The 21310-nt window shown below is 39.2% G+C and overlaps 2 protein-coding genes across 5 annotated transcripts in view; one reads left to right on the top strand and one right to left on the bottom strand.

Annotated features, from left to right (window-relative positions):
• PLAG1 (PLAG1 zinc finger) overlaps positions 1-16071 on the bottom strand; it is a 51486-nt gene extending 35415 nt beyond the window's left edge. For both annotated transcript variants that reach the window (XM_050330903.1, XM_050330912.1), the window contains exon 1: positions 15887-16071. The gene's annotated coding sequence lies outside the window, so the exon portion shown is untranslated. The remainder of the gene's footprint in view (positions 1-15886) is intronic.
• Positions 16072-16275: 204 nt separating this feature from the next.
• On the top strand, positions 16276-20912 carry CHCHD7 (coiled-coil-helix-coiled-coil-helix domain containing 7). 3 transcript variants are annotated; one of them, XM_050330955.1, is made up of 5 exons: positions 16288-16438; positions 17148-17338; positions 19127-19199; positions 19767-19865; positions 20686-20912. In XM_050330955.1, the coding sequence occupies exons 3-5, from the start codon at positions 19146-19148 to the stop codon at positions 20785-20787; spliced, it is 255 nt and encodes an 84-aa protein (XP_050186912.1). In that variant the 5' UTR covers positions 16288-16438; positions 17148-17338; positions 19127-19145; the 3' UTR covers positions 20788-20912. The 3 variants fall into 3 exon arrangements, 2 of the variants coding, with proteins under 2 accessions (XP_050186910.1, XP_050186912.1); XM_050330953.1 differs by lacking the exon at positions 17148-17338 and having other exon boundaries at positions 16276-16438; XR_007630771.1 differs by lacking the exon at positions 17148-17338 and having other exon boundaries at positions 16280-16438; positions 19685-19865; positions 20686-20735.
• Positions 20913-21310: the final 398 nt, after the last annotated feature.

Below are 21310 nucleotides of genomic sequence, written 5' to 3'. Positions count from 1 at the left end.
GAAGGCGGTGCAGCAGCTCAACACAACTCGCGGTACAGCAGAGTTCTTCCCTGGGGAGGAGGGGGGGCAGGGGCAAGAAGTCCAAGCCCAAGAAGTTGCTGTGGCACAGAACACAGAGTAGCAAGACCTGGGACCTGAAACCCTGATGGCAGATGGACATTTCAGATAGTTCATCTCAAGGAATGTGTTAAGAACTGCACACAAGAATCCACTGAAGCATTCAAGCAGTCAGAGGCTTGACATATTTTGCAGGTATGTATATCCTTGGTCACAATCTGCTAGTGCTTTATCTACAAATTACTTGTCAATATACAAATATTCCTCTGTTTCCTAGTGATCCTATGTCACAGAGCACCACTGGAATAAGTGATGCAGAAATGAGCACACAAACATTTTTCTTTTGCAACTGATACGGGACTGAAAAATGATGAAAGCAGAATAGAAAAGCAATCTGGTACCAAAAAATGGTACATTAAAAAAAGTAGTAATGAAGCATTCAGGAAAGAATGAATCAAAACAAAACCCAAACTGAACTTTTCCTTTAAGTCAAAGATTTCAAAATACTGAACGAGAGACCTGATTATGAAAAATCTCAACGTGCAAAGATTAAAGTGCCAGATCAACAAGGTGTTTCGAAGTATTATTAAAATGATGGTCCACCTGTAAAAGGTAGTTTACAGATGCAATGACTACTCTGGATAATCTTATTTTATACTCTCTGTGTTTTCTTGGAGATACAAATGAAAACCACTGTTGAAGAAAGCTGCTGAAACTTGGAATAAACATGAAAGAGTAATAAGATGAGAAGCAAGTCATTACTAGACAGGAAGAGACAGAAAGCAGAAACCTGGAAAACCTGAAGCAAAATAACAAACAGTTTAACCTTGTTGAGGACAGTGGGACATGGTGATGATAACTAGGAACATATACTCTCTTGGTCCTCCTTTGCTACAAGAAATTTATCACAGGCTTGACCTCTCGTCTGACTTGGCTTTTTAAATATAAAAGCTCCTCTTCGGTAAATACATTCTCATCTTTAAAACATAATTATCGTCTGAAAGCTGACACTAAAAATAGCACTAAGGAGCTTCATATTCACGTCTTCTTGATTTCTGTATCAATTTACTTGATTGCAACAGTCAAGCATATGTCCTCCGGTCCTCAAGACTCAAAGCAGTTCTTCTGAGGGTTAGTCCTAAAGCAGTGTTTGACAGGGTGATGGTTTTCAGTTTAAATTCATGAATAATAGTTGAAATTCAATGTGTAACTGTAAACAGATTATGTATAAAGAACAAAGCAGTCACAAATGTTTAGCAACTTTGTTAAAAAAAGCAAGTATCTGAGCAAAAAAAAAACAACAAACCCAAATTAGATTAGGGAAACACACACAAAAAAATAAAAAGAATACATATTCCACTAATCCATACTGGCATGCCAGGAAAACTTAAAGACAATTTGGAACAAACTTCACAAATTCTTACAATTAGGAAATACATGAGGAATAACATCATGAATAAGTCTTCAAATTAGCAAGTGACCAAGAAGTATACACTTTGCCAATTTCAGTTCAAATCAAAATACTTCATGATACAAGCATATTTTTAGTACTTTTACAAATAAATGAGTTCTCTGGAATAAGATTCTTAACTCGCTAACATTCCCATTTTTTCCCCTGCAGTGTCAGAAACAGCCATTTCGAGATGACTTCTGCAAATCTGTAAATTGAAAGGAACACTTAACATGTAATCTCATATGAAGCTAGTCAGAAAAAAAAAGGTCAAAAATCTTTTAAATATGAATCTTGGAAAAGTTAGGGCTTTTTTTCCCCTTTACTTTAACGACTGTCTGAACTAACTACTGCACTAACCTGATGACACACTTATTTATTATATTTTCTTATGCCTGTTATTCACTTGTTGGCAGTAATACAACTTCATTTAGCAATAGCTTGGACCCCTCAGTAAGGGAATGTGTACATAGTAGCGCTCTAATCTTGCTGCCCAGCTGCTAAGACAGTCACATGAGTCACTTGCTGCCTTTAGAGCAACACACACCACTTGCTGAATTTAGAGACATTCTCTGTTTCTGCACTGACCATACACGTCAACTGAGTAATACCCTATCCTAACCACACACAAAACTCACTAGGTGTTTGTTGATGAGTTTTTTTATATTTAAAGCAGTGAGTCAAAGAGTGTATATTTTTTACTAATGCAGTAAACCACCCAGCTCCACAAAGTGATTTACGTACAGGTTTCCAGCATTATCCTTCTCACACCAGTTAGGTTAACTTCAGGAATCCTTTCAAATGTAGGTAACTTCATCTAATTGTTCAGTGAAAATCCAGCCCCGGAAGAATGAAGAACTCTGTCTGCCAGGACGATTCAGTATACAGCTCTGGAACAAAACACTTTACAACAATTCCTGCCTTATCAGGATTTTAAACTGCGACTGTTTGGAACACCACCTTATTCAACAGTCTATTTAGAAACAATTTACATAAAGACTGGCATAGCTACTTCCACGCAGCACTTCAGTCTACTAGTACATATAACTCCTTGTTGAAAACACTCTATTTATTAATATAATCTATAGGTGCTACGTAGGAAGTGCTATCTCATACTATTTGGTACGCTGCCTTACAGCAAAACACTGTGAAGAGACAGCTCTTTGGGCTGTTGCTGCATCCTCAGTGTAGGCCTGAGGATGTTTCATTTTACTCTGTATCACGTAATATCCTCTTTCCCACTTCCCACCAAACCCGAGGAGTCTTTTAGATTATACGAAACACGCTTCTACAGTCCAAAAATACACTGGCACAAATTCCAAAAGATGTTTCAGTGGGCCTAAAGAAGAGAGCACTGTATCAAACCTTACCTAACTCTCTTTGTTTCAAGTATGGCCAAACTCACCTTGAAACAATCTTTACAGACTTCTTGCCAGTAGGAAATCACAGTAGGCAATGTCCCAACTTGCCAGTCAAGCAGCAGCACATTTTCAAGTTAAATACTCTAATCTGTCAGATAACATTAAATAGAGCTCCATAACTAGCCAGAATAGAGTATCAAGTAATAACAATTAACTAAACTTTTCACTCATATTGTATCATTCTGAATTAGCATTTTAAAAAATAAACTAAAATGGTTATTTCTCTGCTGTTTCAGCAAACTTTGCACTGTAATTTAACTAAATACAAGCAAATTCCTCGTATTGGTATTTATTAACTAAAAAATTCTAGTCACTGAGGTACACACTCCCAATCAAATTTCGGATTAACACACACATATATACTGTTTTTACAAGCAACATCTAAGATTTCTGAAGTCAGATAAGGCAGAACTATTTTTTTTGTATTTTTGCACTTTACCGAATTTTCTGCCAAGTCAGTATTGCTGTTTCCCACGTCTGTGTGACTCTTTACTCAGCAACAGTATACTATTACAAACATTGAAAAGACAACTTCAGAAAACAAAGTGGCAGAGGGACATGGGGCAAGATTAGCAATTGAAACAACTAATCCAGATGAATCTCAGTGTCTCCAATCCAGCTGGCATAGATTCTCACACCCCTTTATCTTTCCCCTAATCAGTATAGCATTCTATTCAGGTATTTCACTATCACAACAAAATAATCTACATCACGTTGCGAAAAGGTTTTGGCATATGCCAGTTTTAATCATCAATTTGTCCTGAATAGCCAGAATGCCTTAAAGCAGGCCAAAACATGCTGACGTATAAAACAATTCTTGGAAAAAAGTCTGCAATTTGATAATGAATGTATTACGCATTCTATTAAAGAAGTTTCTCTTCTTAAGAATTCAACTTCATGGGCGTATTTTTGTGGTGTCCTGAAACCTTTCAGATGGGTTCTAGTAAGAGGTATCTGCTTAGGATAAAAACATTGTCTTCAGAATGATGTATGATGGCTTAGTGGATTAGCATGTTAAAAGCATAATCTCTTTTGACACAGCTATTTTTAAGGGTTCTTAAAAAAGAGTATAAAATGTTAATTCTGTTTTCCAGTAAACATAACTTTTGATCTGCTGAGTCAGAGGTGTTATGCATAATAATCACAGCAGGAGTACAATGCTATTTGTATTTTTTGTAGGAAAAAGCATGAGCACAATTCTGAGCAAATAACAAGAAAAAAAAATAATCACAGAGCAGAATTCAGTTAAGGGCAAATACACCAGAGGGAAACTGTAATTCTGACAAAACAAAACACTTGTTTTCCTGGGTAAAATCCACATTTCTACAGAGTCAATTACAGAGCCGTATAACATTCACATACAGGTTTTATAATATGAACTTTCAACACTGGACTAAAATACTGTGTGCTACTAAGTCAGCACAGTATCACTTTTCTATGTATCACTTTTAATTCTGAATTCAGACCCACAAACCCAACAAACTCACTAAGAAAGCACTTTATCATGCACTATCTGAATGCAGCAGAAGAGCTTTGTGTTTGTACAGCTCCCAGAAATCATCATGGAAGATTCTGAATACCTATGCATGTCCAGGTACCTAACCTTTTCATCTCAAAACAAAAAGCTATGGAGGCACATGGACACAACACAATCTTTTTCTTTGGTCAAGTTTTGATGGTTTTGTTATTGAAAACTACATTCTTCTAAATGCACATTATATATTATTTTAATAAATATACTCAATTAGCACACATTCCCTTATTGAGGGATCCAAGTTATTGCTCAACGAATCTTTTATGACATCTAAGTATTGTTTACTTTGTTGAAAAATATCACCAGATGAGTATAGTAGTTATTTTTCTTTGCTTTCAAGACAGTTAAATATTTTTCAAACACTCTAACTTCATATGTGGTTACATTAATTGCCCTTTCAAGTTAAGAGACTTGTAAAATCATCCTGAAGTGTCCATTTCCGATATCATAGGAAAAAATCAAAATACCAGCGAGTGAAGGAAGGATCTTATTCCAAATAATTAATTTATTTGTAAAAGCCAGAGTAAAGCAGTTCCCTGTTCACACTCTAGAAAGCAACCAGTCCTTCACTGCTGGTCTGCTCCTTCCACATTCAGGACACTGCAGTTCCATCATTAAGCAGCATCCCCTGCTGAGAAGCACATGACTCTACTGTTCCATGATGTACACTCAATGACCACCAATTTCTGAATGAAGCTGAAAAAATGCTGGTTTTAACCTGTAAAAAAACCTGCTGAACGGCTTGATTCTGGACAACCTGAAAGATCACCCCTTTTCATGAGAGCTACCTGAAACAATCTCAAATGCATGTTGCAATATTAACAGAAAAAGCTCATGGGGAAATACCGCTCGCTCCCTGAGCAGCACTTCAGCTTTAACATAGATCTCTCATTCTAAGACAGGTTTAAATATGTTAGCATTACAGACCATACAGTTGCTACTGTACAGTTACTAATGACCTACCTAGAATTTGATAGATGGAAATGGTGACATTTGGAAAGCATGAAGCAGAGGCTTCATATCTTGAAGGTCACAGTGAAAAGAATTGTTAGCATCCAACTGGATTTTAATAAGCTTCGCCAGAGGAACCTGGGACACGCATTTTTATTGACTGCTTGTTCAATTTAATTTGTTTTCATTTATAGCAAAGCACTGTTGAAAAGGCAGAGGAAACTTTCAAATAATCTGGTCAAGATCAGACAGGAAAAAAAAAAATCTCCCTCTTCCACCAAAAAATTCTGTAGTTCAGATCATTTAATAGCTTTGCCAGCCACTGCGACATACTAAAAAATATACCAAGAAACAGACTTCCTAAGCAACTGACAAATGCAACAAGCTGAGGTGAAAAACACCCAAAGGATTAATTTTTTACGTCCACATAACCAGTCTAAAAATACCCAAAGCAAGAAGATAAAACACTTGTTCTTCGGGCCAGAATTCCGCCAGGCATGGGGCGGGGAGTTTAAGTAATTTTGACAACATTCACTCTCAGATGCACCTCCAAACACAAAATCACATCACAAAATTACAAAGTTGCTAAGTAACAGTTAATTCATTAGACGGATAAAAATGCAACATGATCTTTGTCCAGTAGACCTTACAACCTTCCTACAAAGGCCTAAGTTACAAAAAGCTTGCATATATTACAGAATTGTAGAATGGTTTGGGTTGGAAGGAACCTTAAAATTATCCAGTTTCAATCCCCCCGCCTTGGGCAGGAACACCTTCCACTAGACCAGGTTGCTCAAAGGCCTTGAACACTTCCAGGGATGGGGCACCCACAACACATCTGTGGGCAGTGCATTTCAGTGCCTCACCACCCTCACAGTAAAGAATTTCTTCCTAAAATCAAATTTAGTCCTCTGTTAGTTTTACCTCTTGTCATATCAATACACGCCATTATAAGAAAGTCCCTCTCCAGAGGCTGTTGTCAGCCAAAGTGGTGGTAAATTTGACATATATTTGGAAAGGAAGAATTAACAAATCAGTTACGCTCTGTCTTCTTCAAACTATGAGTCTTACTATCCCAATGTAAGAAATGGGATTTAAGTACTGCTTCACAGAACAGATACAGAGCAATTGCAACCTGACAACAAATTTCTGCCTGCCTTTTAGCTTTTTTGTTAAGCTACTTACATAAAACTTTTATGCTAAAACTACCTTCAAATACCAAACTACCTCCTTTATGATGAAGATCTGCGCAGAATGGATTATTTGACCTTCAACCACAGTTTAACAACTAAAACTATGACAAGAAAATGGATGCCCTAAATGTCCCCTAAAGTCTTTGAGAGTTTGCTCAGAGTTGAGAGACTTTCTATTGCTTGGTTCATATTTAAAAACAGAATAAATAGCACAATACTCAAGTACTTATTCAGACAAAACCTTCAGGAAATTTAATCTGCCTAATGAAGAATTACAGAGTTCATCTCAAGATAACTGAATATATTGCCAGTTTCAAGGCTGCAACATTATTGTGTGACTGATATCACAAATTCAGGACTGAGAGGCAGTGATTTAAGTTACCAGAGCCCCTTCTTGATCACACCTCCCTTTTCATTCATGGTTTGAATAAAAATGCAGTCTCCTTTTATGTTCAGTATTCTTATTAGTCAAACTACAGAAAAAATGAAAATAATAACACATATTCAACCTGCCCAAACTAAAGCACCTTGCTACTCCAATTAAGTGGATGAGCAACCAATGCAGCTAAAAACTGCTTAAATTAACTTTCCTTTCAGTACAAATATTTCAGTATAATGAAAAGCAAGAAGTATGTTTTACATGATGCATAGATAAAAACTGTACTAGAAACCAAAATGTATTACTCAAGATGAACTTATCTTACTTGTTCTCAAATATTCTGAAGTGGCCAAGTTTTCAAAGGTGAAATAATATTATACTGCAGGGGAGACCTCTAAAACCACTTTCTGTTCCAAGAAACCCATCTTAGCATTTAACATTTCTGAAAGCATAATCTAGATTTCTGTTTGCCTTCTACAGCAATTGATATTAGGAGTGTGTTTGAGTATTTCTTATGAGAAACAGAGATAGTACATATTTGACTAATGCTACAAGACTATAAAATCTGACATCTTTTCCTCATAGTTTAGTTTAACATTCATCCAGTTGGGGTCTATTCCCATCATCCAAACACCATTATGATTAAGTTTCCTGGGTTACTCTACACCCAAGTTTTATACTTGTAGCATCACCAGCTCAAGTTAATAACACAGTACTCCTCAGCACAATTTTTGTAGTACAAAAGTGATCAATATCAAAACTTAATGGGATACAAATTCATTCCAAGAGAACAAAAGATATTTAAATAAGTGAAATTACTGCTGGGTTCAGAAAAGAGTGTATTCAAAAGAAAAGATACTCTTGTGCAGCTAAGACAAAAACCCTTTAAAATTATAACTGGGGAAACATTGCATTTTACAAGTAATGAGAAATTAAACGAGTTTGATATAAATATTCCATATATACTTTTTAAAGCAATTTCAGCACATACTAAAACCAGCCTGAATAATTAGGATAATTAACATATTAGGATTCTGGGTTAACTTTTTAAGTAAAAAATAATGTAACTTTGTTGTTTAGGAATAGAGCTGATTTCATTGTACTGGTATGCTTATAACTGTACTTAAACACCATTTAAAATAGCATGTAGCAACACCATCCTTTGACAGATGCAATAATATTTTTATTACTTTTTCTGAAACTGATTAAAATATAGCCATAAGCTATATGTTTGTGTTGGGGCATAATTAGAAGTGGTTTAGTCTAAACACAGTCCTAGCATTCAAAAGAATAAAAGGAAGCTGTCAAGTCAAAGAAAGAAAGAAAAAAATCTAGATATTTAAATTAACTGGCATCTATTGTGATCAGCTATGTCTAAGCTCTTCTCTAAGCTACGTGGTTCACCGTTTCCTAGATGAAACAAATTATGCGAGTATCAACCACAGTAACTTCCAGTGAACAAAATAAGCTTGAACAATGACTATGTTTAGCTTTAAAACAGAGCATGAAACCCTGACAGGATTTTATATTTGTTTTATTTTAGTTTAATATTCACTCTTCTTAAAGTACTTGTGAGGAGAAGAGCACCAGTAACTGATAGCAGGTAGCTAACACCATAAATTTACACCTTTGTAGTGCATCGTCTTATGAAAACATAAGAACAGCTGCAGGCAATTTCTACTTTTACATATTTATATTGTATCTATACTTGCATGTGATAAGTGCAGCACTACTAAGCCTTGCATGTAGGCAGCTGCAGTAAATGCACAACTAGTATAAATGAAAATTCCACACATGACAGTAAGAGTTTGAAGAAACTTAACATTTACAAACTTGTAAATGTTTTATTACTAACTATACTGGCTTGATTGAAATTTAATAGCAAGCTGCCAGAATCTCTCTTTTTGCCTTTTCTTCTAAAAGGTCTCTTTAAAAAAAAATTTCCTGTATCACAACTGATTCAAGAGACATTATATTCTCCCTGAACAGCCAGATGTTTCCTTAAAATGTGTGTGTGTACCTATTACATACAAATGTAACATTCATGATAAATACATATACCACACAGTAAACAGTTTTATTAGAAGTGACAAGCACTTGGGACAGTAAAATCTGATTTGCATACACAGGTTCTTTCTTCTGTTCAAACACTTAGTGTAATGAGATCTCATTAATTCAGAATCAGGTGATTTGCAGGGCTTTCCAGAAAACTCATGCACTAGCAAATCTGATACCCTGTAGTACACAAATACATACTCAATACATGAAGAGGGAAGGTAAGTTTTCTAACATTCTCCTTCCTTTCTGACTACTTGGCAATTCACAGTAAGTGTGCATAAGGCAAAATCAACCATCTACATCTTATTTCATATGAAATACTTCATGCTTTGCAGACTGCCAAATCTGATGTGACTCACAACCATAAAGAAAAGCTCTCATGGTTAGTAATACAGTGTCAGGCTACTAGGTAAATTACCTGTACGTGCAATCTGCATCTGCATGGTTAAACGATATCAAATAAAGTATTATTACAGCAATATAGAAGAGATTATTATTAGTTATCCTAACTTTAGTGAAAAAACAACTTTGACAAATAATTCCTTTTAAACACCTTCTAATCTGATTTCTAGGGATATTCTCCTTGAGAGAGGAATTTAGCACATTAAGTGCAAAAGAAGATTATAGCAATTCAGTTTACTCTAACAGACACTTTTTGCATTTTTCCAAGTTCCTTTACATAGTTATTTTTTAATTGCATCTGATGGCAATTCTTAGGTTTTGCTTTGCTCATTCCCACTTGACTTTCTCAAATCTGATTTGAGCTGGTTTACTTCAGAGTTTTAAGTTACTGTTCTGTGTATTATAGCCACACTTGTCTATATTCGTTTTCTCTGTCTCACTTTTTGGTTTTATACCAGTTCAGACCTGTTTTTTCTCTCCCTCTCTTTCCTTTCCTCTAAACAAATAAAATAAAATTATGCACACTGGGCCACATGCTACTCTCCCCATGCCCTCTTGTAAGTCTATCAAAACCACAAGGGTTGAGCATGAAAAAATAGCCTATCACTCTGGACATGTATTTCAATGCATTCAACAAGGTATTTTTACAGTCTGGAAAGACAATGAGAAGTTATTACAGAGAAGGTTGTAATAGAAATTGATTTATTCCTTCAACATGAGAATAACTACATATTCTTTTCCACTGCTCACTGTCAAGTATGTACTTAATCAGTCACCTCCAAACCCTGCTATGTGTGGGGTTAATTTTAATGCCATGATCCTACAGTAACTGCTTACTAGACATGCAGGGTCCATTTAAATAGTAACAATTTTAATATATCCTATGAGAAGGCCCCATCCTTTAAAACTGTTAGAACATAACTACTTTTAAAAGCATTTTATATCTTGTCAAAAATAAAAAAAAAAACAACAACTCTCATTCTATTCATTTTTCCTATTTGTCTTAAGATGAGACAATAACAGGTGAACACTGATACTGAAGTAGACAAAAACCACTTTAACAAGCCAATCTAAATAAAAGTAAAGCTGAACCTGCAGCAATGGTGACCAATTCTGCTAAATATTAGGTTTTCTTTAGTTGCATACAATTACAATTTCTTGCATTTGATATTTGGTGGCCAACTGTTCATTTAAAACACATTAGTAACTGCAATCTATGCAATTTCAGATAAATATTTCTTGAAGAATTAAAAAGTGTTTAAGCATCTGTATAAGTGATTATATTGAGAGTTAATCAATGTTTTACATTCAAGTTACAAGATCACACAATTTAAAAATCAATATAAATTAAATTAAATTCTAGATGTGTTTTTTTCTATTAGCAGGAAAAATACACATTTCTATACTATCAAAATGCCCAGATAAATGCAAAAAACAATGCCCTATGGTTCAGAAATTTAAACATTTTATATTTGATCAATACAAATGTTACTTTGGTCTAATATTTGAATTATTTTTAAATAGTTTTTTAAGGCTACCTAAACATTTGGTAATTGGTTAAAGATGCTTAGAAGTTCAGTGGATAAATACTGCACATTTTTTTTCCAAAAGCTCTGCAAGCTAAATCCTTACTAGTAGCAGATATTTGGAGAATATCTCCATGAAAGCAAGTGCTCTGTCACTTCAGTGGTGATGACTGCTAGCTCCTTTTAACTCTACACTGATTTGAGAATGGTCTAAGTGCTCTAACATATTTCATGTTTTCTAGATTATCTCCCCTTGCTTAAATACATAAAGTTGTTCAAGAACCTTCCCAAAAAGCATTTGTTCACAAAAACTGGTTTTAACAATTACAAACAATTTTATAAAAAAATTTTAAAAACATGTTTTAGACTTTGAAGTAAAACATCTATTTTAACAAAATAACCTTGAACAGTTGCAAACAGTGGTTTATTTAGAACATGAGCAGTACTCTCTTTAACCCATTAATTTTAAAACACATGTAATATCCTGAAAGGAGGAGACTTTAGGGCACCATTTTGACTAACCAGCTGCAGAGATGGACAACCATTAGAAGTGTCTGTGCTTAGTATGCAGTGCCTTTTGGAATTACACAAACTTTTGAAAGGTTTCTTAATTTAAATCTCAAAGTTCTGTATTGGGAAACTAATTTTTTCAGGATAATTACCAAATTAAAAGTACACACCAAGAGACACATTTGAACTAAGCACTCAAGGAAAGGTGAATGCATATCAATTTAGATTCCTGTATTTGCTTGTACTATTGTAGAATATTGTAGTTATTAACTTTTAAACAGTATTGAATAGGAATGATAAGTATCTAAGAAGGATTTTAATACATTTACAGCTCTCCAGTTTACCTACAAAAAGTAGGGTAACTTTACCAACAACAGCCCATAGCATTTGTTTCTTCAAGTGTTTTAATTTTAGAAAATCTTGAAAAAATCATACTGTATCTTGTATAGTATCAGACCAACTCATAATACAGGAGATTATCTTAACTCTTAGAACTAAAGAAGTTTTGAAAGTTACTTTCTATTTTTATTAAAAAAACCAACACTTCATCACTGTAAGAAAAATTCAGTTTCCTACAAAAGACAGTAAGTTTGTAAAAAGATAATCCTAAACAACATTTATTTTCTACTATTATTATCACCATCTGGACTGCACCTTAAAGTTAAACCCAGTTTAGAACAGTATCAAATTCTGTGAGAACACCCTTTCCTCTTTCTCCTCCCTATGTCCTGAATTTTGTACTATGGTTGGACACACTGAATTTACTTTGTAATACATAGCTGCAAGTCAAGAAATACACTGCACTACACGTGCTTCTTTCATGTTGTTATTACCAATGCCTATACCCATTTTCAGCATTACAATAATAATGATTGAGAAGTTCTTAATTAGGTAAAAATATAGTAACACACTAAACACTTCATACTGATGGCCACAGATACAGCATTTGAAGAGTTCTTAAATACTGTTCTCAATACTAGCTTATTTAAGTTAGTTCTGCACATCTACTACTATCTGTCTATCTACCCTGGTACATTAAAACCACCAACACATGGTGTACTGCTATTAATTTATCAAATGTCTATGCATTCCAGGGTAATGTTACTTCAGTCAATAAAAATAATAGATCAGTTTAAGAAATATTCGGAAAGGAACTTTTAAGTCTGAATTTTTGCTAACTATAAAAGACATCTCTAAACCATAAAAGGCTGTTTTGGAAAAATGTTCAAGTTCATTCCTTTATACAAACTGATTAATCTTTCTTCCTTAATGAGCCTTTTTTTCTAGCCTAAAAGTAGTTAATGTGATTTAATTTTCACAACTATGAGTCACTGGAAAACTTTGAGATTTCTTCCCAAATTTTTAACCACCAGGCTATCCTAGACAACAAGCTTCTTTGGTCACACTTGCAGTAAAGGTACAGATCATTTGTGAGCACATGCTATTGAACATGGAGGGTTATCACAACTGATACTCAACTTCCACAAATTCAAAGAAAACATTTGCTGAAACAGCCTGCCTACAAGTTCAGTACTTCAGCTCTGCTCTCAAGAACCACATATCTGTATTCAACTTTCAATCTAGAACTAAATACAAAGACTAAAAAAACCAAAGCAAATGTAAAGGAAACATTGTAACTCTCATAAAGATATAAAATTGCCATGCTAAGAGGCGATGTTAATTTTTTTAAATAGGATATTTCACTGAAAATTAAAATACATAGGAGATAATAGGGATAAGCAGAGCATTTCACATCATTACAGTTAAACATTTTCAAGTTAAAAATCAAGCAAAAAAACTATATCAGCCAGAACCCATGCTAAAAGCATGCATGCACACACACATGCACACATATACATGAAACTAGACCACAGTTAGGATGATTTTTCTTTCTTTAAACAAAGCCAGAGGCAATTCTTCCAAGTGATGTTATAACTACACAGCTAAGGTGTACTTGTAAAGAGCCCCTACAGTTACTTTCACTATTTTCAAAACCTTTGGGGGCTGTTCAGGAGATTCAAGTAGAGAACAAGCTTTTCAACAAACTCAGGTGTTCCCAACAAAACTGAATGTACTCAAAGTAAAAATAATGCACTTCACAACTTTTACAAAATGTCTGTGAAATTGCCCTACACACATAGGGAATTCATCTCCACCCAGGGAATTCACAGCTAGCAGAACAGCACTATGTCTTAATATTAAACAACTTGAGACTATTTCATTTCTTCAACATGCATTCCAAAAAACACTCTCCAAAACACAGCATTTCAATTAACACACCAAGAAAACTCCCCTAAAGACCTGCTACACACAAAAGAAATGCTTTGATCCCAACGAATCTGCACGTTTTCCCCTGTTATCCTGTCTTAATTTATCAAACCAGGGCCGACTTGATAGCTTTCCATTAAAAAAAATCAACAACGAACCATCCCTCTGCTAGAGGCAGAGGTGCTGCAGAGGTGATGATAACCATAGGAAAAGAGAAGCTGTCTCTTTAAAATGCCCTGCTATGTCCCTGATCCCACGTGGAACCAACATCAGCAGCACTTTCGCATTAACTTCAATGTGAGGTGAGATGAGGCATCATTATTTAACATAAATAAAACGAGGAGACTGCAGAATACATTCTTTGTAGGAGACAAACAGGTGAACTGAACGTGCCAGGGAAATCAGCAACCATCCGCAGAAGAGGTGCCCTGCCCCAGAGCCCTCTCTTCTTTTCCTATGGAGCATAACCTCAACCTCACACTACTCTGAAGAATCCAGTTTAAATAGAGAAGGGAGCTACCAGGAAAACTTGAAATTCAAAGGCAACGAAAATGCACTTTATAAACCGGAAAGGTTTACTCTTTGCCTCACACATCCTAATTAGATCAGGAAAGTGACACTACAAAGGCATTACATTCCGGTCCGAAAAAAAAAAAAAAAAAAAAAGAAAGGAAAGAAAAAGACAGAGGTAAAGAAAAGAGCCCCCATCTCCCCAAACCCCCCCCAAACATACCAAAAAAGCATTAAAAAAAAGAAGTTATAAAGCAGCACATAAAGCATTTATCTTATCTAGGATCACTCCACATTACCCCCAAGTTACACACTTTCTGCACCATCATCTCCCCCTACCTCTCTCTCCTGAAAGGGATTTTCACGTTTTCTCATTGTCGGTGGAGAGTTATAAGAGGCTTTTGCCTTTCCAAAGAATTCATCAACAAAAAAAAAATAATAAATATTAACTCCTTGCTCCCTGAAACCTTAAAACGGTCTCGGGAAGACACGGGTTTTATTCTGTTACCTTGAGGAAGAAAAGGGGGAGCAGCCCCGATTTTTAGGTATTTTTTGGCATTTTTTTCTGATTTTTATTTTGTTATATGCCTCAGTTCTCCCTCCATTTTGGTTGTTTATGATACTGACAACAAGCTGTCCCTGCGCTCTCTCTCTCTCTCCGGATCTCTCCTGCTTTCAGTTAGCAAAACCCCCCTCCCCAATGCAACACGACTCAGCACTTACTTGGGTTCACACTTTTCTCTAAACACACACCGATGGGGAAGGGAAAAGCTCCTGGGCCACTCGGAGGGGGAGAGCAGGCAAATTCGTTTCTTTATTACGAAAAAAAAAACTTTTGTCCAAAAAACGACGGGAAAGGGGGGTCGAGTGCCCCAAAGTCACTCCGGATCCCCCCAAAGCCGCAGCCGCCAGGTCCAGGGGACACCCCACGGGTAGCCGGGTCCACGGGGGAAATTTCTGTGCAAAATTTGTCCGGTTTGAGGCGGTGGGCGAATTTATATTAATTTTTTCCCTCATTTTTCGGCACCGCGGTCTCTAATGTCTTCCGCTCCCTCTCTCGCCGCTCTCGCCGCTGTCACTGCATTCACAGCACAGGCTCCGGAGAGGCGAGGAGGGGAGGGGGCGGCCGCGCAGCTCCTGCCCCTGCCCCTGCCCCGCGGCCCCGGCCCCGGCCCGGCGCGGGGGTCGGCGGCGGGCACCCCGCGCCCTCCTGCCGTCCCCCGGGCAGCCCCGCCGCCTCGCCCGCTCGTTCGCGAACCAACATAGCGCCGCGGGGAGGGAGGGGAGGAGTGGAGGAAACTCCTGAGAGAGGTTTTTCTGAAAATCATCTCTTTCTCCCTGCGAGGGAGGGGAAGGGGGGGCACCGCTCGCCTCGCCTCCCCTCCCCTGCTTTTCCCCTCGTGGGGGTGGGGGTGGGGGAGTCCGACGCGGGGCGGCGGGGGGCTGCAGGAGATGGGGGGGGAGAGGGATGGAAGCGAGGGATGGTTAACACAAACTTTTCCTCACTGCTCGCTGCTCCTCTCTCCTCTCCCCCCTCCTTCTCCTCCTCCCCCTTCATAATTTAAATAACCCTGATATTTCCCTGCTAAACCCCGGCGCCTGCCCCCCAAACCCGCAGCAGACTCACCGCGGGAGCCTCAGCATCCCCTCTGCGCCCCGTTTCCACCCTTTACAGTGTTCTCCGATTTTTCTGTAATTTTTTCCCCATATTTCGGGCTGGACGCGGCGGGCCTGGAAATTGTTTGCTTTCCCGTCTTTCCAGCAGCCATTGTAGTGTATGCGCTGCGGTGCAGCCCAGCCTGCCGCACACGCCGCGCCCACACCGCCCGCCGCCCACACGCACCGCGGGTTGGACGCCTCCCCCAGTCAGTCAGGGCCGCGGCCGCGCCCCGCCGCCGGCGCCTGCGGGCCGCGCCGCCCGCCCCGTTGGTGGAAGGAGGCGCCGCTCACGGCCGGGGCGGGCGCGGCGCCGCCGCCATTGGCGGCCCGGCCGTGCCACTCAGCACCGCCGGGGCGTGGGCGGCGGCGGCGCGGGGCCGGGGGGAGCCGCGGGGCCGGGAGCGGGGTAGGCTGCGCCCGTACTTAAGCGCGCTGCCCGAGCCGCTGACGTCTTTCGAATTGGAGACGGGCTGTCCCCCTCCCGCCCCGCGCTCCCGCGGACACGGCCGGGGACGGAGAGGTGAGTGCCGCTGCCGACGACCAGCGCTGTGCCTGCCGCCGCTCCCCCTTCCCGGCCGGCGGACGGGAGGTTCTCTCGCCCTTCGCCTCCCGCGGGCCGGGGCAGCCCCGCTCGGGCCCGGCGGCGGCGCGGGCCGGGCACCGCTCCCTGGCGGCAGGTGGTGCCGGGGGGTGGCAGCGGGACCGACCGCGGGGAGCGACCCGGGCCGGGGGAAGGGAGCGCCGGGAGCCCCCGGCCGCTCCGCCGGCGGCTGGGGAGGCAGGGGCCGGGCGGTGGGCACCTGGATGGGCCCCCGGCCCGGGAGGCGAGTCTCGGCCGGGCGGCAGCTCCGCGGGGCCGTGCCCGGGCCCGCCGGCTGCCGCCTCCCGCCCCCGTCCGCCACGGTGAAAGCCGTGGGGTTTATAATACGGCCTTGGCTTTAGGGTTCAAAGTTTAATAAGCTAGTCTGTATTGCAGCATAATTAGCGTTTTTGCATGCATATATGTACATTTAGAACAGACCAGGCGCTTTTCAATGGGAGGGAGCCTGTGGAGAAGTGCCCTGATGGGTTTATGAACTGAAAAAGCCCAAGGGCTAAGGAGTACCAGCAACAGCCCTGGTTCTCTGTGGTACAGTTTACAACTGTTAATGTGTCAAAGCATAATTAAGAACTGCGGAATAGACAGGCCTTTGGTTGTGGTTGGGTTCTGACCTGTGATCTGAAAGCAGGAAGGGAAGCCTGTGCATGTGCAAAACCTGGGAGGAGGGGGAAGCTCGCTTCCTGCCCAACTGCTCATTCAGTCACACGGCGGCATTTCGGCGTGACCTGCCTGCCCTTCCAGCTGATAATGTTTCAGGCCCTGAAGTACTTCGGAGAGGGGGAGAGAGGAACACGCGGCAGGAGCTATCAGACCTTTTCGGTAGTACTAAAAATGTCTAAGCACTTGCCTGTTCTGAGCTAAGCAGCTTCGTGAGAACCTGAACTGCCTGTTCATTAGTAGGTGTATTTAATGTATTGTGTGCATTGTTCCTTAAACCGGTCACGGTTGCAGACTCTGGTAGTGTAATCAAACTGAAAGCGTCAAGTGCAGTTTGTATAATGAACGCTGATTATGACAACGCATCCTATGACTCACAAACACTCTTTCAGAGAGTAAGTCTGAAGTCAGCCTAATACCGTACACCTTGTGGCATGTCTACTTAGATGGTGATATCAGTGAAATGCAGAGTTATAACAGACAAAAACAAACATCTAAAACTGTTGTGTCTTTTATGCTGACTTAAGTGAGGCACTGTTACGCTGCTTTTGCTTTCTACTTCTTTTCCTCTCCCTCCTCCTTTCTTGAAGTCTGGGGTGTTATTAGTATACCTGCATGTGTTTCCGTTTGAGTTGGAAGTGCCTGATCAAAAATGCTCTTGCACTCACAAAGAAAGCAAACATTTGCCTAGCTTGTAAAGTTAACTTAAGCACTGAATAGTTCTCAAAGGAAAGTTGAAGGGTTTCCTAATGCTCTTCATTAAAAGACCCATTTGCAGAAGACTGTCTTGTGGAATGCAGAGAGCATCAGCAGAGTATGCATGCACAGGATGTAAAATCTAGGGCTTGTTTGCTGAGACTGGCTTACTTTTACTCCAAGAAGAAATCTCATCTAAAACCCTGTTTTCTATCTGTGAACTGCAAAGAATAGTATTTGACTTTTGTTTGCTGGTATTAAGCAAAACTGGCTTTTTACTGCAGACTTGCATTATCTTTCCCTTATGTGAACAGAAACAAGTTTTAAGTTTAGAATTTTTAGGGAAAATTAAAAAAATGAAAGATCCAGCTCAGTTTCCTTCATCAACAGTATTTGCTCCCTAGTCCTTTTCCTACTCGCATTGCCTCAAACAGTCATCTGGTCAACATTAATTTATTTTTGCTTAGATTTAGTATTTGTTTGGAACAAATACCTGCATGACCATATGTGTGCCAGAGGCAATGTATAGGAAGTTGTAAAGGGAAAGAGGGTCTGCTCTTCATCTTGATGTCATCATCTTGGATCAGTGTAGGTTCTTGGCATTGAACTCTGTGTCTCTTAAACTTACAGTTCCTAGAGTCAGTGTCAAACTACTAAAGTGTTGAAAAATGTGATTCAAGTTGTCACACAAGTGTAAGTGGGTCTGGTCCCACCTTGCAGGGAAAACACTTCTCTTTCTATTAAGTATTTGATACAGCACCACAGGAGGTAGTTGGGCACTTGTTGTACCTGGGAAAGCTCAGTAAAGATACAAATGTGATCCAGCGAAGGAGTAGGCACAAATCTGGAAAAGTTTACTTGTACATTCCTCCCACACACTATTAATTGAAGCGCCTACAGTGTGTTGGCTGTGAGCAGCTTCTATGGAGCTGTTTCTCCTAAACACGGTCACTTCCTCTGTGATACCACAGGCTAGTGTGAGAGTTACTGCAGTGACTCCATTCTCTGCAGAAATTCATCAGAGAGTGAGCAATCTTGGTGGTGGACTAAACTTGCCTGAGTTTTCATGCTGGTACTGCTTTTGAAATACCATTTTTGCAAAAGAAGTTTGGCAGTGGTTTGGCTCTGGTTTGGTTTCTTTAAAGGCTCTATGTGTTATTGCAAGGCCTCTATTACATGTTGAAGTTCAGACTTAACCCTGAGTTACTATTAAAAGTAGATACTTAACCTGTTTATTTTCTGTTTCTATCCAAGGTACGAGTGTCTGTCTAGAATGTCCAGGCATGCACAAAAGCTTAGAGATCACGATATAAATCCGTGTGTAGCGGTAAGATGATAAAATTGAGATTTATGTTTTTATGTTTTGATGTTAAATAATGTAATTTCTAAAGGCCTTTTTCAGGAATCGCACTCTTACATTATAGCATTTTGCATAAAAAGTTTAAGAGTCTAAAGATGGGAAGAGCTGAAAATCACCCATTATAGTAGGCATGAAGTAATGAGCAATTCCCAATAAATAGGAGTGATACAACTGATAGCAATCTTTTTTAATTTTCTGTCCTTAAAACCATGGCCTGAAATCCTGGTTAGACCAGCTTGGTTATTTTTTTAGAAGTCTTTTATGAGTTACACTAAGCATCATTTTAAACAACTGTTCTGTGAACTCTATCCTTACTGTTTAAAGAGTACTAATGTCTGTTACCTCCAAATGAATTCACTGCTTGGAAGTACTGATTATCCTTTGTGGTAGATGTTCCTTTGCTCTCTTTGATAGTATTCTTTCATCTGAGAAGCTGCCTCCTATCTTCATAGGTATTCTGGGACTTGTTGAAGTATTTAAACCCTGAGTACAGTAACTTCCCTCAGCTCTGAAGTATATTTTCCCCTATTAAAGGAAACAGATGCCACTACAAAATGTATGGATGAAAACAACTATAAGAAGGATATGTGTACTGCTTATTTTTTGAAGTACAAAAACTGCAGAAAATTCTGGGTAAGCACAGTAGACTTTCTAAATTTTAGTCCCTGTTTTGCTTTAAGTACATTACTTCTGACACACTGCTTTCTGAACCCTTCAGATTTAGCTAATGCTGACTGCTGCTGTCTTTATGATAACTTACGGGTCCGGGTAGTCTCAATATGTGTTGCTGGAAGACTTAAGCAGATGCACATCAAAGCATTTCACTCGGTTCTTCTAAGTTTACCCTCTTAGGTTGTGTGTTCTTGCAGTATCTGATGTTTCCCTCTGAATTTGAGTCAGGTATTTCTAGTAATAAGTTTTCTTTTAAATGGAGGCAATGAAAAAGTTCTGAGGTAAGGTGAGGTTATCTGATTTTCCATTGTTTTGGATCATGTTTGCTTTAACTTAAGATAAAGTTTAGGAAGCGTTCATTCTTATTTGGTGGTTCATTCTTAGTAAGAGTTCACTCTTTTTGCCTTCTCTCTTATGGTAAAGAAGTATAATGAGGAACTATGTTTTGTGCTGTTTTCTTTCCCTATGCCGTAGCAGTAAAGAGTTTTTAGCTTAGCCTTTAAATACTTGGCAAACTGCAAAAAAACTATTTGCAGACAATTGTGCATTAGTCTGACATAGTTTAATGGGAATACAGATTTCACTGTCTTCTGAAGCAGCAGGGTAACCTATCAGGTATCTTCAACTCAGTACTAGTAAGCTTAGTTGTCTGACTACCTGATAGAGTATCTGGTTCTTGATATATTAAAGAGTTTTTCTATTAAACAGTCTTGTTCATTTGGAGCTCAGAAGCAGAGATTCTGAGAAATCTGTTCTCATGATCACTTTATTCTATTTTCAGCATGGCATTATGATGCAAAGGAGAAGAAATGGTGTGAAACCAGAGATGCCCTCAGCAGAAGAGAGAAAGAAAATCTTGGAATCAATGGGGAAGCCCTATTGACTAGAAACTTGAATTGACTGTTTCCTCTGTACATATGAAGACTTACCAGCAGCAAGTTACTGTTTTATGAACTGGACTTTACAGTTGTCATATCTCGGATTAAAATAAGATCTTAAGTTTTGAAATGTGTGAGCGAGCTTTCTAGGATAAGACTTCTGGTTTGATTCATACTTCCTGTCATGGGAGCTTGGCCTTTTACTGGAAGACATGAGTGTCAATACAACTTATGTGTAGATACTTTTGGAAGTAGAAACTAGCTTGCTGTGAAATGCTAAATATAAAATTAATGGGACTTGCAGAAAGTCTGAGTGAAAAGAGGGGGTGATGAGTGTTGCAGTGTGGTTCTAAGACTGGAGCAGGTTGAGGAGCTGGTACATGCAACAGGTTTCATGCACCCAGCTATTCTGCCCAACAGTATGGATTGTGATCTTGTGTGTGATCACATGTGTGATCTTATCACTATTTCCACGTGTGTCGTATTCCGTGTACCCACTTCAAATGAGACTGTTCATAATCTAAAATC

This window comes from Myiozetetes cayanensis, unplaced genomic scaffold, assembly GCF_022539395.1.
Source record: "Myiozetetes cayanensis isolate MyiCay16 unplaced genomic scaffold, myiCay2020 scf1, whole genome shotgun sequence".
In the NCBI taxonomy this organism is placed as follows: domain Eukaryota; kingdom Metazoa; phylum Chordata; class Aves; order Passeriformes; family Tyrannidae; genus Myiozetetes; species Myiozetetes cayanensis.
This window is presented reverse-complemented; position numbering and strand designations above follow the sequence as displayed.